The sequence below is a fragment of the Salmo trutta genome, unplaced genomic scaffold, assembly GCF_901001165.1.
Source record: "Salmo trutta unplaced genomic scaffold, fSalTru1.1, whole genome shotgun sequence".
Taxonomy (NCBI): domain Eukaryota; kingdom Metazoa; phylum Chordata; class Actinopteri; order Salmoniformes; family Salmonidae; genus Salmo; species Salmo trutta.
Window position 1 is genome coordinate 432,557 of NW_021822222.1, and position 23,985 is coordinate 456,541.

General features: G+C 44.3%; 2 protein-coding genes and 1 non-coding gene across 5 annotated transcripts in view; 2 read left to right on the forward strand and 1 right to left on the reverse strand.

Annotated features, from left to right (window-relative positions):
- Window positions 1–1,601: 1,601 nt before the first annotated feature.
- LOC115181153 (uncharacterized) lies at window positions 1,602–9,102 on the forward strand. Of its 2 annotated transcripts, XR_003873306.1 has the most exons (9): window positions 1,602–2,047; window positions 2,903–3,020; window positions 4,338–4,583; window positions 4,893–5,321; window positions 5,494–6,102; window positions 6,258–6,418; window positions 7,790–7,907; window positions 8,045–8,622; window positions 8,699–9,102. XR_003873306.1 is itself a non-coding variant. In XM_029743181.1 (8 exons), the coding sequence occupies exons 1-8, from the start codon at window positions 1,739–1,741 to the stop codon at window positions 8,458–8,460; spliced, it is 2,406 nt and encodes an 801-aa protein (XP_029599041.1). In that variant the 5' UTR covers window positions 1,602–1,738; the 3' UTR covers window positions 8,461–8,726. The 2 variants fall into 2 exon arrangements, 1 of the variants encoding a protein (XP_029599041.1); XM_029743181.1 differs by having other exon boundaries at window positions 8,045–8,726.
- A 7,245-nt stretch (window positions 9,103–16,347) lies between these two features.
- On the forward strand, window positions 16,348–16,538 carry LOC115181204 (U2 spliceosomal RNA). The gene has a single exon (XR_003873323.1). It is a non-coding gene; the product is annotated as a U2 spliceosomal RNA (small nuclear RNA).
- A 434-nt stretch (window positions 16,539–16,972) lies between these two features.
- tpp2 (tripeptidyl peptidase 2) overlaps window positions 16,973–23,985 on the reverse strand; it is a 57,306-nt gene continuing 50,293 nt past the window's right edge. The window contains exons 24-29 of one of the 2 annotated variants that reach the window (XM_029743188.1): window positions 23,037–23,133; window positions 22,146–22,276; window positions 19,871–19,970; window positions 19,616–19,714; window positions 19,350–19,469; window positions 16,973–18,327 (exon numbers count right to left, since the gene is read on the reverse strand). In XM_029743188.1, coding sequence (XP_029599048.1) covers window positions 18,238–18,327; window positions 19,350–19,469; window positions 19,616–19,714; window positions 19,871–19,970; window positions 22,146–22,276; window positions 23,037–23,133 — 637 coding nt within the window. In that variant the 3' untranslated portion in view covers window positions 16,973–18,237. Of the gene's footprint in view, window positions 18,328–19,349; window positions 19,470–19,615; window positions 19,715–19,858; window positions 19,971–22,145; window positions 22,277–23,036; window positions 23,134–23,985 lie in introns of both variants that reach the window. The other variant, XM_029743187.1, reaches the window with a different exon arrangement.

A 23,985-nucleotide genomic window follows, 5' to 3' on the forward strand; every position in this document is an offset into this window, starting at 1 on the left:
CAAAATAGAGGAAGTAAAAGGTCTCTCAAAGGTCAGGGCATGACAGCAGGGGCCAGAAGATTGAGAGTTCGCCGACCACCACAGACAAGCTAACTTGTCCAACAGCCAATGTGGCAGGTTGATGAAAACAATGGACCAGCCACTCAGATTTTTTTACCAGCCTAAATATTTTTTTGACATAATTACACAAAAAAAAACTGATGAGCATGCTTCGTAATGTTTCTAAAACAATAAATGTATTACCAGTAAGAAGTAATGTGGTATTTTGCCCAAATGTATTTCATTTTTTTGTGATTTGAGTCTTTTAACCAAAATATCACAGATCAGACAAACAAAAATGTTCAGCTGCCCCTTTAAGGACGGGAGGTTACCGTGGTAATGTGCCTGTGAGATTCTGACTAGTAGCCGACTTCACTTTGCTAGCAGTCGAAACAAACTGAAACATTGAAAAACAACCTGGCTGCTGAACAAGACAAGAAACACTTTCAAGTAAATTAGAGTAACGTTTATGCCTGTGGCAGCGCTTCTAAAAAAACCAGTCTTTCAGCACTTCACTCACAGTGCTCACAGCTGCTCACAGCCCACAAACCAGGCAGTGTTGCTGCACGAGGAAGGCTTTAGGATTCCTAATTCTTTGTGCGATTACCAGCTATGAAACAAAATGGCAGAAATAATTTGAAAAAACGGCTACTGCACAGTTTATTTTGCCATAAATGTGCTCATACTTGACTTTTGAACTTTATTTTAATTTGCAAATGCCAGTGGAATGCTGGCACTGTGTAGCCCTGACCCCTGACCCCTAACCACCCGCCAACGTGACTGATGAAATAAACATCTTTACCCGCCATTGCCAAAAATCTACCCACATTTGGCGGGTGGCTGGTGTTAATTTCAGGCCCTGTCCTCAGTTGCTTCATGACTCTAAAACCTCATTAAAATAAACATATTTGAACCAAAATGAATATCCTATCTTAGTATATCCAGGGAGATAGAGTTGACAGTTTACGGTGACTTCAATATTGTTTGTTTAAATCTAAAATGTGTTTGTGTGTGTGTGTGTGTTTCAGACGGTTCCGTCTCTAAATATAGAGTTGGGTTGGTGTGATGAAGAATTCTGATTCTGATAAAGTCTTTAAAACCTCGACTCTGAGACGACCCAGCAGGATTCTGATAAAGTCTTAAAACCTCGACTCTGAGACTTCCTAAGACGCAGTTAGAACGATCTTCAACAAGAACAAGAGAAAAATACTTTAATTAATCCATACGAGATGGAAAACCAAGACAGAAGAGCGGAGGGTTGACCCCAAAACCCACCGACCCAAATAAATCCAAGGACTGCAGTAGGTAGGTGATGGTTTGGTTTGATAAAGGATTTAAAAGTGGCCCGTTTCTGCTCTCTCGTCAACTCGGCTGTGAGGCAGTCCATATGGGGGAATGAAAGAGGGCTGTGGAAGGGTGTCTAAGAGGGTAAGGATTTCATTACAGTACTTAGCTTTGACAGGCTGTAAGCGGGGAAAAATATGTCGTTTTCCAAACATGGTTCGGGGAGGGGTGAAGTTAGGGAGAGAGGGGGAGAGAGATAAAAACTCAAGTGTTGGACGCTGTGTTTACAAAGTGTTGGAGAGTCTGAGCCTGAAGAGAGTGCTGACTGTACCATTAGTAGCTAACTTGTCATTTCAACATCAGTGCTACTGTATATCAGAGCAGTTGAAGTAAAATAATTGTATCTCAGATTTTTATGGAACCTTCAGGCACAAATCACAAAGATGAGAAGGACACTGCTGTCATGGAAGTAGAGGAGGAGGAGGAGAAGGAAGATGAAGAGGAGGAAGATGAAGAGGAGGAAGACGATAGCGAGACAACAGTGATAGACGGTGAAGAGGAATCAGATGACAAAGCCAAGGAGACTGAACCCCAGCAGCAGGAGAAGCAGGCCTGGGCCCCCACTACCTACTCCAAGTTCGGTAAAGAGGTGTTCTGCTACGTAGGACAGGAGATCAGCATCTTTGAGGCCTTGGACTCTTACGGTGCTGTCATCTGGCCAGCGGTGAGGCAGTCTACTATTGAACATGACATTCATGGATGGATGTAGGATAACGATTCATTAATATGATGGAGATGGATGATGATGATAATGTTGGAGATGGGGATGATGACGATGGATGGATGGATGGAGGGAGGGAGGGAGGGATGGAGGGAGGGAGGGAGGGATGGAGGGAGGGATGGAGGGGGGAGGGAGGGATGGAGGGAGGGAGGGAGGGATGGAGGGGGGGAGGGAGGGATGGAGGGAGGGAGGGATGGATGGAGGGAGGGAGGGATGGAGGGGGGAGGGAGGGAGGGATGGAGGGAGGGAGGGAGGGAGGCAGGGAGGGAGGGAGGGAGGGAGGGAGGGAGGGAGGGAGGGATGGATGGAGGGATGGGTGGGTGGATGTATGGATGGAGGGATGGAGGGAGGGAGGGAGGGAGGGAGGGAGGGAGGGAGGGAGGGAGGGAGGGAGGGTGCACGATGATAATAATTTGACGTTATAATAAATATGGTTGAAGTTATAACAACTATAATGATGGTTTCTATAGTAACTATGGTTGAAGTTCTAACAACTATAATGAGGGTTTCTATAGTAACTATGGCTGAAGTTCTAACAACTATAATGATGGTTTCTATAGTAACTATGGCTGGTTCTAACAACTATAATGATGGTTTCTATAGTAACTGTGGCTGGCTCTAACAACTATAATGATGGTTTCTATAGTAACTATGGCTGGTTCTAACAACTATAATGATGGTTTCTATAGTAACTATGGATGAAGTTCTAACAACTATAATGATGGTTTCTATAGTAACTGTGGTTGAAGTTCTAACAACTATAATGAGGGTTTCTATGGTAACTGTGGTTGCCTGCAGGCGTTGGCTCTGTGTCACTACCTAGAGACCAACGTTGAGCAGGTGAACCTGGTGGACAAGGCAGTGCTGGAGCTAGGAGCAGGCCCTGGCCTAGTGTCTATTGTAGCCACACTCCTAGGTGAGTCTGGGCATTAAATTTACTCATATTGTACATCTGAGAAGATCGGAGAGGTGTAAGTAATATGGCAACATTTCTACCTAGCCTATCAAGGTGGCTAACAAGGTGGAGGAGGTCCTGGCAAGGTGGTTAGCAAGGTGGAGGAGGTCCTATCAAGGTGGTTAGCAAGGTGGAGGAGGTCCTATCAAGGTGGTTAGCAAGGTGGAGGAGGTCCTATCAAGGTGGCTAGCAAGGTGGAGGAGGTCCTGGCAAGGTGGCTAGCAAGGTGGAGGAGGTCCTATCAAGGTGGATAGCAAGGTGGAGGAGGTCCTGGCAAGGTGGATAGCAAGGTGGAGGAGGTCCTGGCAAGGTGGATAGCAAGGTGGAGGAGGTCCTATCAAAGTGGCTAGCTAGGTGGAGGAGGTCCTGGCAAGGTGGAGGAGGTCCTGGCAAGGTGGAGGAGGTCCTATCAAGGTAGTTAGCAAGGTGGAGGAGATCCTACCAAGGTGGAGGAGGTCCTATCAAGGTGGAGGAGGTCCTGGCAAGGTGGAGGAGGTCCTAGCAAGGTGGAGGAGGTCCTATCAATGTGGCTAGCAAGGTGGAGGAGGTCCTGGCAAGGTGGAGGAGGTCCTAGCAAGGTGGAGGAGGTCCTAGCAAGGTGGAGGAGGTCCTATCAAGGTGGAGGAGGTCTTATCAAGGTGGAGGAGGTCCTATCAAGGTGGAGGAGGTCCAATCAAGGTGGAGGAGGTCCTATCAATGTGGCTAGCAAGGTGGAGGAGGTCCTGGCAAGGTGGAGGAGGTCCTAGCAAGGTGAAGAAGGTCCTATCAAGGTGGATAGCAAGGTGGAGGAGGTCCTATCAAGGTGGAGGAGGTCCTATCAAGGTGGAGGAGGTCCTAGCAAGGTGGAGAAGGTCCTATCAAGGTGGATAGCAAGGTGGAGGAGGTCCTGGCAAGGTGGAGGAGGTCATAGCAAGGTGAAGAAGGTCCTATCAAGGTGGATAGCAAGGTGGAGGAGGTCCTATCAAGGTGGAGGAGGTCCTAGCAAGGTGGAGGAGGTCCTAGCAAGGGGGAGGAGGTCCTAGCAAGGTGGAGGAGGTCCTATCAAGTTTTAGGAGGTCCTAGCTAGGTGGAGGAGGTCCTATCAATGTGGCTAGCAAGGTGGAGGAGGTCCTGGCAAGGTGGAGGAGGTCCTGGCAGTCTATACCACTTACACCTATCCAATCTTTTCAGATCTGCTTGAAGTGTCCTAGGCACTAGACGACTAGAGGCTAGGGGTTGATTTGGTACTGGCCACCTGTGTGTCTGTTAGTTGATTAACAGAGTGCTTCCTGTCCCCAGGTGCCTGGGTCACAGCTACAGACCTACCAGAGATCATAGGTAACCTGAGAGCCAACCTACTCCGTAACACCAGAGGGCGCTGTAGGTCCACTCCCCAAGCTGCAGCTCTGTCCTGGGGTCCTGACGTGGAACGCACCTACCCCAGTTCCGTCTATCGCTATGACTACGTGCTGGCGGCTGACGTGGTGTATCACCATGACTACCTGGAAGAGCTGCTGTTCACCATGAGATACTTCTGCCGTCCAGGTTGATTGATTGGTTGATTGGTTGATTGGTTAGTTGGTTGGTTGGTTGGTTGGTTGATTTATTGATTGAACAGTTTAAAAAAATTCCCTGAATATTTTATTTATTTTTTATTTCACCTTTATTTAACCAGGTAGGCTAGTTGAGAACAAGTTCTCATTTACAACTGCGACCTGGCCAAGATAAAGCAAAGCAGTGCGACACAAAAAACAACAACACAGAGTTGCACATGGAATAAACAAGCGTACAGTCGATACCACAATATAACACATGAAAGCATTAAATGACGAGTATTTGTAATGTGATCCTCAGGAACCACTCTGATCTGGGCCAACAAGGTCCGCCTCAAGACAGACCTGAGCTTCACTGAGGACTTCCAGGACACCTTCAACACCACACTGCTGGCAGAGATGGGAGAAGTAAACATATTCATGGGCACGTGTCGAGAAACAGAGGAGGAACCAGAGCTGGTCCCAGGAAAACAACAGGAAGAAGAGGAGGAAGAACATGTCACAGAGTGTTTACAGGAGGAGGAAAATGGTTTAGAGGAAAAGGAGGAAGAGTTTAAGGCAGATGAAACAACTGAGAATGAGGAAGAAGACGAGACACAGAAGAATGGACTGAAAGAGGAGAACAAGGACAGAGAAAACCAGGAAGACTCTCAGGATCGCAGAGACGATGAAGAGCAGCAGAATTCTGCTGGCTCACGTTCTACCTCCGAATCAGAGCTCGGGGGTCTTGGTGAGCATCCAACCTACTGCAAATATAGTAAATATAAGTTCTGAAAGGCCAGGAGGTGATCTCATTGTGTTGTTGAATTAGTTTAGTTTATTAGGATCCCCATTAACTACTGCACATGCAGCAGCTACTCTTCATGGATTGACTTGTGGTCTTCTATATGTTTCTTGTGCAGAGGAGGCAGACACTCAGGACTCAAATGTCCAGCAGGAGGAGAGACCAGTCCGGGTCGAGCAGTTTGTTGCGGAGGCAGACACTCAGGACTCAAATGTCCAGCAGGAGGAGAGACCAGTCCGGGTCGAGCAGTTTGTTGTGGAGGCAGACATTCAGGACTCAAATGTCCAGCAGGAGCAGAAACCAGTCCGGGTCGAGCAGTTTGTTATGGAGGCAGACACTCAGGACTCAAATGTCCCGCAGGAGGAGAGACCAGTCCGGGTCGAGCAGTTTGTTGCGGAGGCAGACACTCAGGACTCAAATGTCCAGCAGGAGGAGAGACCAGTCCGGGTCGAGCAGTTTGTTGTGGAGGCAGACACTCAGGACTCAAATGTCCAGCAGGAGGAGAGACCAGTCTGGGTCGAGCAGTTTGTTGCGGAGACAGACAAAAGGTCAGAGGAACAAGACAACAGTTTGGAGGAGGAGGAGGCTGATGCAGGTGATGGCAGTTGCCAAGCATGGGAGGAACAGACATTGGAACATAGTGATGAAGGATATGAGGATGATGATGATGATGCAGAAAACACTAACTCCCGCTGTAGCACCGAAGTGACTGACGAAGACATTATCGGTGAGTCGTTGACACCATTATTTAACGCCTAGATACTCAGACTCAATCATTCAAAAACACAAGTCTACCATTGTCAGTACACACCCAAGAAATAGCAATGGTATGATCCATCCCTATTAGAATGTGAATAAGTGGTTTGTTCCATTCCTGTGTAGAGGAGTTGGACACCAAGGAAACCAAGGATACAGGAAATGCCCAGCTGGATAATACCCACGTCCCCTGGATACGACTGGACAGAGAGGTCTACTTCTATGCTGGGCACAAAATCAACATCGTAGAGGCAATGGACTCCCATGGTGGAGTGATATGGCCAGCAGTGAGTACAGTTCTACACTACATTTGGCGTTGTCGGCAGGAAAAATCACTACATTTGAAATGGTTCGCAGGATAAATCGCTACATTTGAAGCAGTCGGCAGGATAAATCACTACATTTGAAGCAGTCGGCAGGATAAATCGTTACATTTGGCGTTGTCGGCAGGATAAATCGGTACATTTGGCGTTGTCGATAGGATAAATCGCTACATTTGAAATGGTTCGCAGGATAAATCGTTCCATTTGAAGTAGTCGGCAGGATAAATCACTACATTTAAAGCAGTCGGCAGGATAAATCACTACATTTGAAGTAGTCGGCAGGATAAATCACTACATTTGAAGTAGTCGGCAGGATAAATCACTACATTTGGTGTTGTCGGCAGGATAAATCACTACATTTGGCGTTGTTGGCAGGATAAATCGCTACATTTGGTGTTGTCGGCAGGATAAATTGTTACATTTGGTGTTGTCGGCAGAATAAATCGCTACATTTGGCGTTGTCGGCAGGATAAATTGCTACATTTGGCGTTGTCAGCAGGATAAATCGCTCCATTTGGTGTAGTCGGCAGGATAAATCGCTACATTTGGCGTAGTCGGCAGGATAAATCATTACATTTGGTGTAGTCGGCAGGATAAATTGCTACATTTGGAGTAGTCAGCAGGTAATAAATCGCTACATTTGGCGTTGTCGGCAGAATAAATTGCTACATTTGTCATTGTTGGCAGGATAAATCGCTACATTTGAAGCAGTCGGCAGGATAAATCACTACATTTGAAGCAGTCGGCAGGATAAACCGCTACATTTGGTGTTGTCGGCAGGATAAATCATTACATTTGAAGTAGTCGGCAGGATAAATCACTACATTTGAAGCAGTCGGCAGGATAAATCAGTACATTTGAAGCAGTCGGCAGGATAAATCAGTACATTTGAAGCAGTCGGCAGGAGAAATCGTTACATTTGGCATTGTCGGCAGGATAAATCGTTACATTTGAAGTAGTCGGCAGGATAAATCCCTACATTTGGCGTCGTCGGCAGGATAAATCACTACATTTGGCGTTGTCGGCAGGATAAATCACTACATTTGGCGTCGTCAGCAGGATAAATCACTACATTTGGCGTCGTCAGCAGGATAAATCACTACATTTGGCGTTGTCGGCAGGATAAATCAATGCACCAAACACTCACATGGAACAACAGGTAAGGTGTCTTCTCGCCTTCCTGTTCAGAATGCTCTTCTACAGGGTAACAGACAAATGGACTACTGACACCTAGTGGTGGACCTCTAAAAAGGTCCTACCTGCAACACACATGTGATGGAACACTAGGTGGTGATAGGCTACACATAGTAATGTAATGTATTTGCTCCCCTGCAGGCATTGGCTCTATGTAACTACCTGGAGACCAATACTGATGTGGTAGATCTGAAAGGAAAGCAGGTTTTGGAACTGGGTTCAGGGACAGGATTAGTGTCTATCGTTGCCAGTCTACTGGGTAAGTCTTACTGATTACCTTTGAGTTTTACACTGTAATCCTATCAGCTGTTGTATCTGGTGATAGATGTCTTTTGTAGTCAGTTTTCTTGTTCTTGTTCTTGTTCTTAAAAAGCTCCTAATGTAATGTGTCCCCAGGTGCCCAGGTGACGGCCACCGACCTCCCAGACGTCCTTAGTAATCTGAGATACAATTTACTCCGAAACACCAGAGGGCGCTCTAAATATACACCTGAGGTGACAGCTCTAACCTGGGGTCCTGAGGTGGAACGCACCTACCCCAGATCCGTCTATCGCTATGACTACGTGCTGGCGGCTGACGTGGTGTATCACCTTGACTTGGAGGAGCTGTTGGTTACCATGAAATACTTCTGTTGTCCAGGAACCACTCTGATCTGGGCCAACAAGGTCCGCCTCAAGACAAACCTGGTATTCACTGAGGACTTCAAGAACACCTTCAACACCACACTGCTGGCTGAGACGGGAGAGGTTAAGATCTTCAAGGCCACGTGCAGAGAGACAGAGGAACACCTTCAACACCACCCTGCTGGCTGAGACGGGAGAGGTTAAGATCTTCAAGGCCACGTGCAGAGAGACAGAGGAACACCTTCAACACCACACTGCTGGCTGAGACGGGAGAGGTTAAGATCTTCAAGGCCACGTGCAGAGAGACAGAGGAACACCTTCAACACCACCCTGCTGGCTGAGACGGGAGAGGTTAAGATCTTCAAGGCCACGTGCAGAGAGACAGAGGAACACCTTCAACACCACCCTGCTGGCTGAGACGGGAGAGGTTTATGCCCATATGTAAAATGTAGGAATTAGGGAAGACAAAGGAATATGCCAAATCCTGCAGACTATGCCAAATGTAACCAAGACTTCCTGTCCCTTCTTCCTCTGAGAAATGCTTGAAGACAGAAGGCGGCCATCTTGGCTGATGATAATGGACGTTGATGGACTACTGATGATGTCAGTTGTTGATGTTTGATGTTCTACTTACTACTTACCTGCTATATGTAGTACTTTATTGTTTACTTCGTTTTTTTACACATGTACTTAGATAGTTGATATTAATATTAAAATGTATGCACTTTGCTGTCTTGTTTCAGTTTGTTTGGTCAAATAATAATACCAATAATAATAATTATGGATATAGTAAGTATGCTTCTGGTGGACCCGAGAAATACATAACACACTCACAATGGTAGACAATTAGTCTTCCAAATCTTTTTATTCAGAATTATTTTCCCCATTTGTGACATAATTCCATTACAGTGACTATGATAACAAAATAGTGTGTTGGTATTTTCCATATGTGGCCGAAATAAAAATATTTATATAAAATAATACAAAATATAACCGAGTTAAGAACATACTGTAAACTTACTCTCCACAGCTATCTTGAAAGCTTAGATAATTAGTTTTTTAAACGACTAGCTAATTTAACTAGCTAAACAGAAAAAGCTAGGCTAACATTACTTTAATTCGCCACTTTACAAGCTAGCCAGCTAACTCTTCAAATAAACATACCAGATATATTACAGAGAGAGATACTGTATATACTGACCTGGTCAGAAAATCTAAATGTCAAACAACAATATACTGGAATGGGGGTCGGTCCCAGTACAACAATACCACAACAACATACTGGAATGGGGGTCGGTCACAGTACAACAATACCACAACAACATACTGGAATGGGGGTCGGTCCCAGTACAACAATACCACAACAACATACTGGAATGGGGGTTGCCTCTAATCTGCCATTTGAATCAGTTTCCCCGGCAACCTCTGCCCTCTATGATAGGCTAAATCTAGAAATGGCCTGCTATTGGTTACCAAGTCAAAACAAGAATAAAAGGTCACAGTACAACAATACCACAACAGAATTAGATACTGACATCACTCCCTCTCTCTGTGGACCAGCCATTTCCTTTAGCCCTGTCCCCCCCCCCTCATCAGACCCCCTCATACCGAGCTATGTAGGACATCACTCCCTCTCTCTGTGGACCAGCCATTTCCTTTAGCCCTGTCCCCCCCCTCATCAGACCCCCTCATACCGAGCTATGTAGGACATCACTCCCTCTCTCTGTGGACCAGCCATTTCCTTTAGCCCTGTCCCCCCCCCTCATCAGACCCCCTCATACCGAGCTATGTAGGACATCACTCCCTCTCTCTGTGGACCAGCCATTTCCTTTAGCCCTGTCCCCCCCCTCATCAGACCCCCTCATACCGAGCAATGTAGGACAGAGGCAGGGGGATACCAAGGACCTCCGACAAAAAAGGGTTTCAGGCTGGATTAGATTTGGTTTTAACGGTCATATCAGAAACCTGAGATCTGGCGTATCCAGGTCAAATTCTCGTATCCAGGCCAAACGCTGACGAAATCAAAAAAGATTTTAATTGAGGTCAGAGTTACAAATCCCCCCATGTATCCTGCTCCATAATGGGACCATGTTTATGTATAGATATTCCCCATGTTTATGTATAGATATTCCCCATGTTTATGTATAGATATTCCCCATGTTTATGTATAGATATTCCCCATGTATCCTGCTCCATAATGACACCATGTTTATGTATAGATATTCCCCATGTTTATGTATAGATATTCCCCATGTTTATGTATAGATATTCCCCATGTTTATGTATAGATATTCCCCATGTTTATGTTTAGGTATTCCCCATGTTTATGTATAGATATTCCCCATGTTTATGTATAGATATTCCCCATGTTTATGTATAGATATTCCCCATGTATCCTGCTCCATAATGACACCATGTTTATGTATAGATATTCCCCATGTTTATGTATAGATATTCCCCATGTTTATGTATAGATATTCCCCATGTTTATGTATAGATATTCCCCATGTTTATGTATAGATATTCCCCATGTTTATGTATAGATATTCCCCATGTATCCTGCTCCATAATGACACCATGTTTATGTATAGATATTCCCCATGTTTATGTATAGATATTCCCCATGTTTATGTATAGATATTCCCCATGTTTATGTATAGATATTCCCCATGTTTATGTATAGATATTCCCCATGTTTATGTATAGATATTCCCCATGTTTATGTATAGATATTCCCCATGTATCCTGCTCCATAATGACACCATGTTTATGTATAGATATTCCCCATGTTTATGTATAGATATTCCCCATGTATCCTGCTCCATAATGACACCATGTTTATGTATAGATATTCCCCATGTTTATGTATAGATATTCCCCATGTATCCTGCTCCATAATGTGTTATATAATACATTCCATTATGTATGCATTGGTATCCATTTATAAACAGCAAGCTACTGTAAAAAAACACTCGCTAGAAATAGCTGCTGTGACCAGAAAAATAAATCTAGCATAACTTAATGCAACAACTCTCTCTGTCAAACCTATATTTTACACACTGGGATTCATTTACTTGTAAACAGAGACTGGGTAATTGTGTGCGTCTCTCCACAGCACCGACTCCAAATTGCTATTACACATGCTGCTTGTAAACAGAGACTGGGTAATGGATGGATGTGGGTCAGATGGTCTAATCTCTAAATATAGCGTTGGGTTGGTATGACGGGATGAGTATCCAGCAAGAGAAACAGTTGTAATGTCTGTAGAAGGGGTAGAGATAACAGGATAACAGTTGTAATGTCTGTAGAAGAGGCAGAGATAACCGGATAACAGTTGTAATGTCTGTAGAAGGGGTAGAGATAACAGTTGTAATGTCTGTAGAAGGGGTAGAGATAACAGTTGTAATGTCTGTAGAAGGGGTAGAGATAACAGGATAACAGTTGAGGAGGTGACTGGAGAGGAGAAGAGATGACCAGAGGAGAGGAGAGGAGATGACCAGAGGAGAGGAGAAGAGGAGAGGAGAGCAAACGCCCCTGCTGCCCACCCAAGTTTACTTGTAAATAAAAAACAACAATTTGCTAAACCTCGGCCACAATATCTGGACATGTCTTCATATAACAACGCATAGATGTCTGTTTATATGGTGATGGTAATGGTTGAACTTTATTCATCCCTCATCTCTGGCCTTCCCTGTGGCTCAGTTGGTAGAGCATGGTGTTTGCAACGCCAGCATGGTGTGTGCAACACCAGGGTTGTGGGTTCGATTCCCACGGGGGGCCAGTACAAAAAAAAGATATATATATATAAAAAAATAATAATAAATAAATAAATAAAAAAATGCATGAAATGAAATGTAAGTATTCACTACTGTAAGTCGCTCTGGATAAGAGCGACTGCTAAATGACTAAAATGTAAATGTAAATCTCTGCCATTACATACAATGAAACAAGAACGGGTGAAGAATAAAAAACAGAGCAATACACTATTAAACATTATTGTAAAAAATAACAAACTAAGTAAAAAGTTAATCCCATGTGTTTGTGAATTGTATTTTATTTTAGAATGGCAAGAAATTCGTTTTCAAATTTAGATTTTTTTTCTGGGGGGGGATTCCCCCCGGCAGATTTGGTCCCCCCCTAATGTTGACTCCATGGCTACGGCCTTGGTAGACATGTAGAAAACGGATGATCATAACATTTAGCTTCAACAGTAGTGGGACCGTGACATTGTCTCTCTCTGCTGCACTGAAGTCTGTTGAAGCAGAGTTTAACCAACTCGTTCATTTTACACAAAACCAATAACGACACGTAAAACAAACCCAGAAATCTCAAATAAATTGATTATTTATGAAATTACCTTGACGAGATTTATATACCGTACAAACCTAAAATCTCTAACTATGTGACTTGTAAAATAGTTCATGACGTTCTTCACTCAATCGGTTGACGCAAAATTAACACATAAAACCTTTACCAGACGTGATAATACCTTGATGTATTTGTTAACTAGCATGTTATGACATGTTCTTTCGATATTAGAACGTTTAAAGTTTAAACGTTACCTGTAGTAATACATTTGAAACGGACGCAAAAGTTGTCGTTTCGACTGCACAATTCTGGCCGCTTCTTTTATTGAAATGATGCGCGCCTGCCGGAACTTCCTGTTCCCGCGCTGCCAGAGATCCTAAACCCAGAGACGCGAGACTTCCAAGAACGCCTGCGAAGCAAACCTACCCGGGGTTTGAGAAGTCAATGAGAGAAGTGAACAATTCTGATACTTTTGTAGCAGCTAATGGGGATCCTAATAAATACAGAAAATATTCCGTCGTCATCACACTTGATACATGGCCATTATTTTATCAAATTTCGTCACTGCAGCGGCTTATTCACAATAGCTCTCACTGTATATCTTACTTATCCCAGCATCACATGAGTAGACAGATACTCTTCTTCAAACATCAGTAAAACGGATGGACTTTCCTCCTCCTTTCCGTCTACTACACGGTTTAGTGCTCCGACCACATCAGTAAAACGGATGGACTTTCCCCCTCCTTTCCGTCTACTACACGGTTTAGTGCTCCGACCACATCAGTAAAACGGATGGACTTTCCCCCTCCTTTCCGTCTACTACACGGTTTAGTGCTCCGACCACATCAGTAAAACGGATGGACTTTCCTCCTCCTTTCCGTCTACTACACGGTTTAGTGCTCCGACCACTCCAGGAATCTCCTGTTTAAGATGATGAATATACAGATTTACAGTTCCAATGCTTCTTCAAGAAAGAGTTAAGAAGATATTTACCAAATAAACTAAAGTAAAGAATTATAAAAAGTAACACAATAAAATAACAATAACGAGGCGATATACAGGTGGTACTGAGTCAAAGTGCAGGGGTACAGGTTAGTAATGAGGCGATATACAGGGGTACAGGTTAGTAGAGAGGCTATATACAGGGGTACAGGTTAGTAGAGAGGCTATATACAGGGGTACAGGTTAGTAGAGAGGCTATATACAGGGGTACAGGTTAGTAGAGAGGCTATATACAGGGGTACAGGTTAGTAGCGAGGCTATATACAGGGGTACAGGTTAGTAGAGAGGCTATATACAGGGGTACAGGTTAGTAATGAGGCTATATACAGGGGTACAGGTTAGTAGAGAGGCTATATACAGGGGTACAGGTTAGTAGAGAGGCTATATACAGGGGTACAGGTTAGTAGCGAGGCTATATACAGGGGTACAGGTTAGTAGAGAGGCTATATACAGGGGTACAGGTTAGTAGAGAGGCTATATACAGGGGTACAGGTTAGTAGAGAGGCTATATACAGGGGTACAGGTTAGTAGCGAGGCTATATACAGGGGTACAGGTTAGTAGAGAGGCTATATACAGGGGTACAGGTTAGTAGAGAGGCTATATACAGGGGTACAGGTTAGTAGAGAGGCTATATACAGGGGTACAGGTTAGTAGCGAGGCTATATACAGGGGTACAGGTTAGTAGAGAGGCTATATACAGGGGTACAGGTTAGTAGAGAGGCTATATACAGGGGTACAGGTTAGTAGAGAGGCTATATACAGGGGTACAGGTTAGTAACGAGGTAATTTGTACATGGAGGTGGGGGTGAAGTGACTATGCATAGATAATAAACAGTGAGTAGCAGCAGTGTACAATATAAATGGATGGGGGTTCAATGTACATTTTCCTAACTCTTTCTTGAACTGCATTGTTGGTTAAAGGGCTTGTAAGTCAGCATTTCGCGGTAAGGTACCTGCTGTATTCGGTGCATGTGACAAATAAAGTTTGATTTGAAATAGTCCAGGTCCAGGTCCAGGTCATTGTAAGTGAGGTCCTGGTGGACCTAACGGATAACCGTACAATAATTGGGGCTTTGGCTCATTAAATGTGGTTAATGTAGGGCTCATAAAATGTATTTAATATATGGCTCATTAGCCTCAGGTAGCATCAGATTACAATGTTCATGCTGATCAAAGCTCTCATCAAATCCACACATTTATATGCCTTATAATGCTTTTGAATGACACTTCCAGTTTGGGTGGAAACTACCAGGTTACCCGGGAGAAAAGTGTTTTATTATCCTATAATCCCGGGGAAATATTCAACCCTAATGCGCATGCAGGTTGATTCACAAGACACCAATCAAGTAACTTACATATATAGTATCTTCATTAGGCCTAATGGCATTTTATGAAGTTTGTTGTAGTGACTGAGTAAGCCTAATTATAAAAGTAAGCCTCCAAAGTGCTGTGTTTGTTAGTTTATTATGTGGAGGAAACATTCAGGCAGCCAGGACCATCCTCCAGGCCCGCTCCTTAGGCCGTACTGTAGGCCTAGCTCTCTCACTGCAGTCCAGTGCTGTGTTTGTTATGTGGAGGAAACATTCAGGCAGCCAGGACCATCCTCCAGGCCCGCTCCTTAGGCCGTACTGTAGGCCTAGCTCTCTCACTGCAGTCCAGTGCTGTGTTTGTTAGTTTATTATGTGGAGGAAACATTCAGGCAGCCAGGACCATACTCCAGGCCTGCTCCTTAGGCCGTACTGTAGGCCTAGCTCTCTCACTGCAGTCCAGTGCTGTGTTTGTTAGTTTATTATGTGGAGGAAACATTCAGGCAGCCAGGACTATACTCCAGGCCTGCTCCTTAGGCTGTACTGTAGGCCTAGCTCTCTCACTGCAGTCCAGTGCTGTGTTTGTTAGTTTATTATGTGGAGGAAACATTCAGGCAGCCAGGACTATACTCCAGGCCTGCTCCTTAGGCCGTACTGTAGGCCTAGCTCTCTCACTGCAGTCCAGTGCTGTGTTTGTTAGTTTATTATGTGGAGGAAACATTCAGGCAACCAGGACTATACTCCAGGCCTGCTCCTTAGGCTGTACTGTAGGCCTAGCTCTCTCACTGCAGTCCAGTGCTGTGGACATCTTTGAAGTTTAGCATCTAGTAATTTAGGAGGGACACTTTATGAAAGCCTCCTTACAATGGCCTGATCATACAAGGCTCTACAGACAGATACAAAAAAAAGACAGGCTATTTTTTTTTATTGTTCACATTATTTTCGTTGACGATGTATTGAAGTCAAGTGGTTGAACATGAGATGCAGTTTGCTGAACCACAGGACAGAAGGAAGGAAACAGCGACGGTCGGTGGATCTCTGGCGCCACCAGGTGGACAATTACTTCAGTTCGGTTGTAGCAGCAACGCTACCAGATATATTTTATACAATATCAAATGTTATGTCAATATTATTATCTCCATATTGTCCCCCAGTAATATATTATTATTCCAATTTAGCTGTTGATCTGGTTTTAATTTAACAACGCTTTCTCTCGTTTCTGATTGGAGGGCGGATGACCACGTGACTTTATAACCTACCAAAGTGTAACTTTATAACAGTAAAACGTGGTTATTCCTGACTTTGATCAACACTTGATCCATGCCAACATTTATTTAAAGCATTATCTTTTTTTTGAAATGGAAAACCAAAAAAAACATACTGAGCTCATTTTTTGTGTAACCACAGTCGAATTTGACATGTCGGAGAACGGCACCTTCCTCCCGAAAGCATTGCGGTATCGCTTCTCGGCCTTTTGGCTAAGATCAAGTGTAGTATCTGTTCTTATCAGTTTAATATCTGATACGTCCCCTATCTGGGGACCATATATTAAATTGATTTTTGGAACAGGGAGATGGAATAGGGGCTTGCTCCGTCCACTCCACGCATCGACCTGGTATTGCAGTACCTCCAGGAACGGTGCACCCCCTGTCGTTGTAAAGAGAAATCAGTCAGAGTCGCTTCGTTGGTCTATTAAATTGTGTTTTAATTCATTAGTTTCACTTTAATAAACTGATTCAACTAACTAGTTAGTAAAATGTTGCTTACTTGAAAGTTTCAGGAAGTCCTTTGTTCTCTCAATCGCGTTTCGGGACTGTTGCCTAGCGACGGTCCATCTCCCAAATATGTCCCACGTACAACACAGACCAAAACAAAGCTCAAAGTTGGTTCCACGATGAAATGCTTCAGTTTCCCTTTTCTTTAAAAAAAAATAAAATAAATCTACTTGGAAAGTTTGGATTGATACTAAAATATATGCATTTTACTGTCTTCTTCCAGTTTCTATGGTGAAATATGTTATGGATATAGGAAGTCCTAAGTAGTCGACTGGTGGATCTGGTAACTACATAAAACACTCAAAACATTTACTCTTCCAAATCTTTTTATTAATTCGTGACATAATTCCATTACAGTTACTGTGGTAACAAACCAGCATGTTGGCACTTTCCATATGTCGCCCAGGAAGAATATGGTTATAAAATAATACTAAAAAGTACATTTCCTTAAAATCTTAACATTCCGTAAAATATTGTCGTTAATTGACTAAGGTTTTTAGTTGTAATATAAATACAATACATCCATTAATAATATCTGAAAGGTCTTTTTGACACCAACAGAGAGAACAGATAGGATGCCTCCCAAATGTTAACCTATTCCCTATATAGTGCACTGCTTTCAACCACAGCCCTATGAAACCCACATAAGGGGGCTCTAGTCAAAAAGAAGTGCACTATATAGGGAATAGGGTGGTGTTTGAGCCACACACAGAGAGATATATGAGAGGTTGTTGTGATCGATCTGGAGTCAGTGTTGGACGGCGCAGAAGGTCCTGTGGTTGATTATGAAGTTAAGGCCATTAGGAGACTATCGTTGGCAACAAGAAGACAGAATGAGACAGATGAACCCCTGAACTTCAGACCGTAACTAAAAACCCTCAAATGCTTTATTTACAGTACAGAGAAAGGAGGGAGGGAGGCAGGCAGGCAGAGAGGGAGGCAGGGAGGGAGGCAGGGAGGGGGGGGGTGAAAGTGTTGAAACAAAACCAAGGACAGGATCACTGTGGAATCCTGACATTGTCGGAGTCCCTTTCCAGGGATTCCAAAGAGAGGAGACACACACACACACGCACACGCACACGCACACGCGAATAATGGACTGACATAAAAAAAAAAAGGGGGTTAAATTTGACATCGACTCAAAATGATCAAAGAAAAAGCCTTTGTTTCCTGTAAAAGACATTTAAAATCCATCCGGGAGAATAGTAACATGTTATATTGCATGTTTATAATGTGTTATTATGATGCGTGTCGATACCTTTCTACAGACCCGGGGTTCATTCAGGAGGGTGAAACATTCAGAACGTTGAATAGAAATGTCAGAGTTAAAGATGAAACAATCCGTTTCGTTCATCATCTTTCTATCTACAACTGAACGACAGTGGAGGGGTTTTATTTTTAACAAGAAGCTCTGAAACATGTCTGGGTTCAAATCTTCTCTAATCGACCACATTGTTCCGAGGCATTCAGTCAAGACTTGGTAAAAAAAAAACGCTGACTGTTTTCAGATGTGTGTTTATGTTTGTGAGGTTAATCCAGTGACTGCTGTGTGTGTGTGTGTGTAACAGAACGTCTAGAAGGGAGTGTAGTCGGCAGGGTACATGATTGGCAGCCAGTTCTCTGTGAAAGTGGCACAGTGCATCCAGCCCAAGGACCGCATTACCTGAAAACACACAAAGGACAGGATGTCACAATACAGGAAGTAGACAGTCTACAGAAAGACTGCTATCTGAAAGTGTTACAGACACATTAAACACTGCTAGTCTAAGTCTAACAGGTAGTAGATGTACCAGGTAGTTGGACTGAGGCTGTAAAACATGTCTAACAGGTAGTAGATGTACCAGGTAGTTGGACTGAGGCTGTAAAACATGTCTAACAGGAAGTAGATGTACCAGGTAGTTGGACTGAGGCTGTAAAACACGTCTAACAGGAAGTAGATGTACCAGCTAGTTGGACTAACAGGTAAAACACGACTAACAGGAAGTAGATGTACCAGCTAGTTGGACTGAGGCTGTAAAACATGTCGAACAGGTAGTAGATGTACCAGGTAGTTGGACTGAGGCTGTAAAACACGTCTAACAGGAAGTAGATGTACCAGGTAGTTGGACTGAGGCTGTAAAACACGTCTAACAGGAAGTAGATGTACCAGGTAGTTGGACTGAGGCTGTAAAACACGTCTAACAGGAAGTAGATGTACCAGGTAGTTGGACTGAGGCTGTAAAACACGTCTAACAGGAAGTAGATGTACCAGGTAGTTGGACTGAGGCTGTAAAACACGTCTAACAGGAAGTAGATGTACCAGGTAGTTGGACTGAGGCTGTAAAACACGTCTAACAGGAAGTAGATGTACCAGGTAGTTGGACTGAGGCTGTAAAACACGTCTAACAGGAAGTAGATGTACCAGGTAGTTGGACTGAGGCTGTAAAACATGACTAACAGGAAGTAGATGTACCAGGTAGTTGGACTGAGGCTGTAAAACACGTCTAACAGGAAGTAGATGTACCAGGTAGTTGGACTGAGGCTGTAAAACACGTCTAACAGGAAGTAGATGTACCAGGTAGTTGGACTGAGGCTGTAAAACATGTCTAACAGGAAGTAGATGTACCAGGTAGTTGGACTGAGGCTGTAAAACACGTCTAACAGGAAGTAGATGCGTCAGGTAGTTGTGCGGAGGCCGTTTCTGACCTGAATGCAGTTCTTTAAGTTCTCTCTACTGGGTTTGTCTTCTACGATCTTGGAGGCATACTTCAGGGCTCTGCCGTACATCTTGTTCACTAGCGCATGTTTGTAGGAGAACGTCAACACCTGGAGGGGATCAAACCATCAAAATTGGGAGAAAGATTGAGACGGATGATTCATATGTAAGTTACCGTTGACATATTATCATCCTCTGCAAGTTGTGTCGTAAGCCGGGAAAAACCCCCACCCAAAAAACAAGGAAACAGCCACACCTTAGAGTCGGTTAATTCCACCCACTTCTGCAGCTCCCAGAAGGTGTCGGTCAAGGCTTTGGCCCTGTCCTGTCGGGCGTCGTCAGAGCTGGTCACCTCCTCCTCCCCAGCCCCGTCCCCAGCCCCGTCCCCAGCCCCGTCCCCAGCCCCGTCTCCAGCCCCGTCCCCAGCCCCGTCCCCAGCCCCGTCCCCAGCCCCGTCTCCAGCCCCGTCTCCAGCCCCGTCCCCAGCCCCGTCTCCAGCCCCGTCTCCAGCCCCGTCCTGGGGCGTAGCAGGGAGGAGTTCCAGGTCAGCCAGGGCACAGCCCTTCCTACACAGAGCATCCAGCAGGGAACTTTTCTGCTTCTCCATGTCACTGCAGGAACACACAGAAACAGGAAGTTTCATTTCATATATCAAATCACATTACAAATTCTCTATCCAATTAGAAATGGAGGTAAAAGGAAGTGGTCAACTTGTTATGGATAGGGGGCAGTATTTTCACGGCCGGATAAAAAACGTACCCGATTTAATCTGGTTATTACTCCTGCCCAGAAACTAGAATATGCATATAATTAGTAGCTTTGGATAGAAAACACTCCAAAGTTTCTAAAACTGTTTGAATGGTGTCTGTGAGTATAACAGAACTCAAATGGCAGGCCAAAACCTGAGAAGATTCTGTACAGGAAGTACCCTGTCTGACCATTTCTTGGCCTTCTTTGTCATCTCTATCCAAAACAGAGGATCTCTGCTGTAACGTGACACTTTCTAAGGCTCCCATAGGCTCTCAGAAGGCGCCAGAACGTTGCATGATGACTCTGCAGTCCCTGGCTGAAAAACAGTAGCGCATTTGGTAAGTGGTCGATCTGAGAACAATGAGACGGGCATGCGCATGCACGTGAAGAGTCCATTTTACTTTCTCTGTCTTTGAACGAAAACAACGACTCCCGGTCGGAATATTATCGCTATTTTACGAGAAAAATCGCATAAAAATTGATTTTAAACAGCGTTTGACATGCTTCGAAGTACGGTAATGGAATATTTAGAATTTTTTTTGTCACGAAACGCACTGGCGCGTCACCCTTCGTTACCCTTCGGATAGTGTCTTGAACGCACGAACAAAACGCCGCTATTTGGATATAACTATGGATTATTTGGAACCAAACCAACATTTGTTATTGAAGTAGAAGTCCTGGGAGTGCATTCTGATAAAGAACAGCAAAGGTAATCCAATTTTTCTTATAGTAAATCGGAGTTTGGTGAGTACCAAACTTGGTGGGTGTCAAATTAGCTAGCCTGTGGTGGCCGAGCTATCTACTCAGAATATTGCAAAATGTGCTTTCACCGAAAAGCTATTTTAAAATCTGACATAGCGATTGCATAAAGGAGTTCTGTAACTATAATTCTTAAAATAATTATGTTTTTTTGTGAACGTTTATCGTGAGTAATTTAGTAAATTTCCCCGGAAGTTTGCGGTGGGTATGCTAGTTCTGAACGTCACATGCTAATGTAAAAAGCTGGTTTTTGATATAAATATGAACTTGATTGAACAAAACATGCATGTATTGTATAACATAATGTCCTAGGTGTGTCATCTGATGAAGATCATCAAAGGTTAGTGCTGCATTTAGCTGTGGTTTGGGTTTATGTGACATTATATACTAGCTTGAAAAATGGGTGTCTGATTATTTCTGGCTGGGTACTCTGCTGACATAATCTAATGTTTTGCTTTCGTTGTAAAGCCTTTTTGAAATCGGACAATGTGGTTAGATTAACGAGAGTATTGTCTTTAAAATGGTGTAAAATAGTCATATGTTTGAAAAATGGAAGTTTTTGGATTTGAGGACTTTGTAATTCGCGCCACGCCCATCATTGGATATTGGAGCAGGTGTTCCGCTAGCGGAACGTCTAGATGTAAGAGGTTAACGGATATAAAAACACAGACGACCTGTTGTGACCTGACTGTCTAAGTGCTCGTCCTAAATGGAACCCTATTCCCCATAGTGCCCTGGTCTAAAGTAGTGCACTATATATAGGGAATAGGGTTCTATAGGGCTCTGGTCTAAAGTAGTGCACTATATAGGGAATAGGGTTCTATAGGGCTTTGGTCTAAAGTAGTGCACTACATAGGGAATAGGGTTCTATAGGGCCCTGGTCTAAAGTAGTGCACTATATAGGGAATAGGGTTCTATAGGGCCCTGGTCTAAAGTAGTACACTATATAGGGAATAGGGTTCTATAGGGCTCTGGTCTAAAGTAGTGCACTATATAGGGAATAGGGTCTATAGGGCCCTGGTCTAAAGTAGTGCACTATATAGGGAATAGGGTTCTATAGGGCCCTGGTCTAAAGTAGTACACTATATAGGGAATAGGGTTCTATAGGGCCCTGGTCTAAAGTAGTGCACTATATAGGGAATAGGGTTCTATAGGGCCCTGGTCTAAAGTAGTGCACTATATAGGGAATAGGGTTCTATAGGGCCCTGGTCTAAAGTAGTGCACTATATAGGGAATAGGGTGCCATTTGGGACGCAGTCTAAGACTTAGTGGTGTACCTCTTGATTGTGGCAGCGTCAGGGCGAGGGTCGGTCTTTATGGTGAGGTAGACCGCCAGGGCCGTCTGGTCGATCTGAGACAGAACCATGTCAGAGGCCGTTACGATGTCAGCCAGGCGCTTCATACGCTCCTACAGAGAGATCAGGGTTAGACACGACTAATCAACAGCAGAGAGAGAGATCAGGGTTAGACACGACTAATCAACAGCAGAGAGAAAGATCAGGGTTAGACACGACTAATCAACAGCAGAGAGAGAGATCAGGGTTAGACACGACTAATCAACAGCAGAGAGAGAGATCAGGGTTAGACACGACTAATCAACAGCAGAGAGAGAGAGAGATCAGGGTTAGACACGACTAATCAACAGCAGAGAGAGAGATCAGGGTTAGACACGACTAATCAACAGCAGAGAGAAAGAGAGAGAGAGATCAGGGTTAGACGCGACTAATCAACAGCAGAGAGAGAGAGAGATCAGGGTTAGACACGACTAATCAACAGCAGAGAGAGAGATCATGGTTAGACACGACTAATCAACAGCAGTGAGAGAGATCATGGTTAGACACGACTAATCAACAGCAGAGAGAGGGATCAGGGATAGACACGACTAATCAACAGCAGAGAGATCAGGGTTAGACACGACTAATCAACAGCAGAGAGATCAGGGTTAGACACGACTAATCAACAGCAGAGAGAGATCAGGGTTAGACACGACTAATCAACAGCAGAGAGAGAGATCAGGGTTAGACACGACTAATCAACAGCAGAGAGAGATCAGGGTTAGACACGACTAATCAACAGCGGAGAGAGAGATCAGGGTTAGGCGCGACTAATCAACAGCAGAGAGAGATCAGGGTTAGGCGCGACTAATCAACAGCAGATAGTGTGTGTACCTTCTCAGAGTCCAGCTGGTGCAGCCTCTGAACATGTAGTGGCAGGTAAGAAGAGAAGTTCTCCTTCAGTTCATCATACAGGGAGCTGGTGTCTAACCTGGAGGGGAGAGAGAGAGAGAGGGAAGGGAGGAAGAGACGGAGAGAGAGAGGGAAGGGAGGAAGAGAGAGGAAGAGAGAGAGGGAAGGGAGGAAGAGAGAGGAAGAGAGCGGGAGAGAGAGAGGGAAGGGAGAGAGGGAAGGGAGGAAGAGAACGGGAGAGAGAGAGGGGAGAGAGAGAAAGAAAAAGCGAGAGTGGGAGAGCGAGAGATGAGGAAGAGAGAGGGAAGGGAGGAAGAGAGAGGAAGAGAGCGGGAGAGAGAGAGGGAAGGAAGAGACGGAGAGAGAGAGGGAAGGGAGAGAGGGAAGGGAGGAAGAGAGAGGAAGAGAGCGGGAGAGAGAGAGATGAGGAAGAGAGCGGGAGATTTTATTTGGGTCTCTTTTAGTCCTTAAACATTAAAATACATTTTTTTCTCTCCAATTATCTTGTTGATTGATGACCAACCAAGAACATTTATTCATGACTACAAACAGAGGAACCAGATCTCCACCTTTAAAACAATCCTTGTTGCTTTGTTCTGCAGCCTCCTAATTTAACATGATGATTCATGTTCCCCCAGACCACAGAACAGAGAGAGATGAAGATGGAGGACACAGTGGAATGGGAGAACTACAGCAGGTAGAGAGACCCAAACAGACAGAGAGAGACTGACAGCAGGTAGAAAGACCCAAACAGACAGAGAGAGACCCAAACAGACAGAGAGAGAGACTGACAGACAGAGAGAGACCCAAACAGACAGAGACCCAAACAGACAGAGAGAGAAAGACTGACAGACAGACTGACAGACAGAGAGAGACCCAAACAGACAGAGAGAGAGACCCAAACAGACAGAGAGAGACCCAAACAGACAGA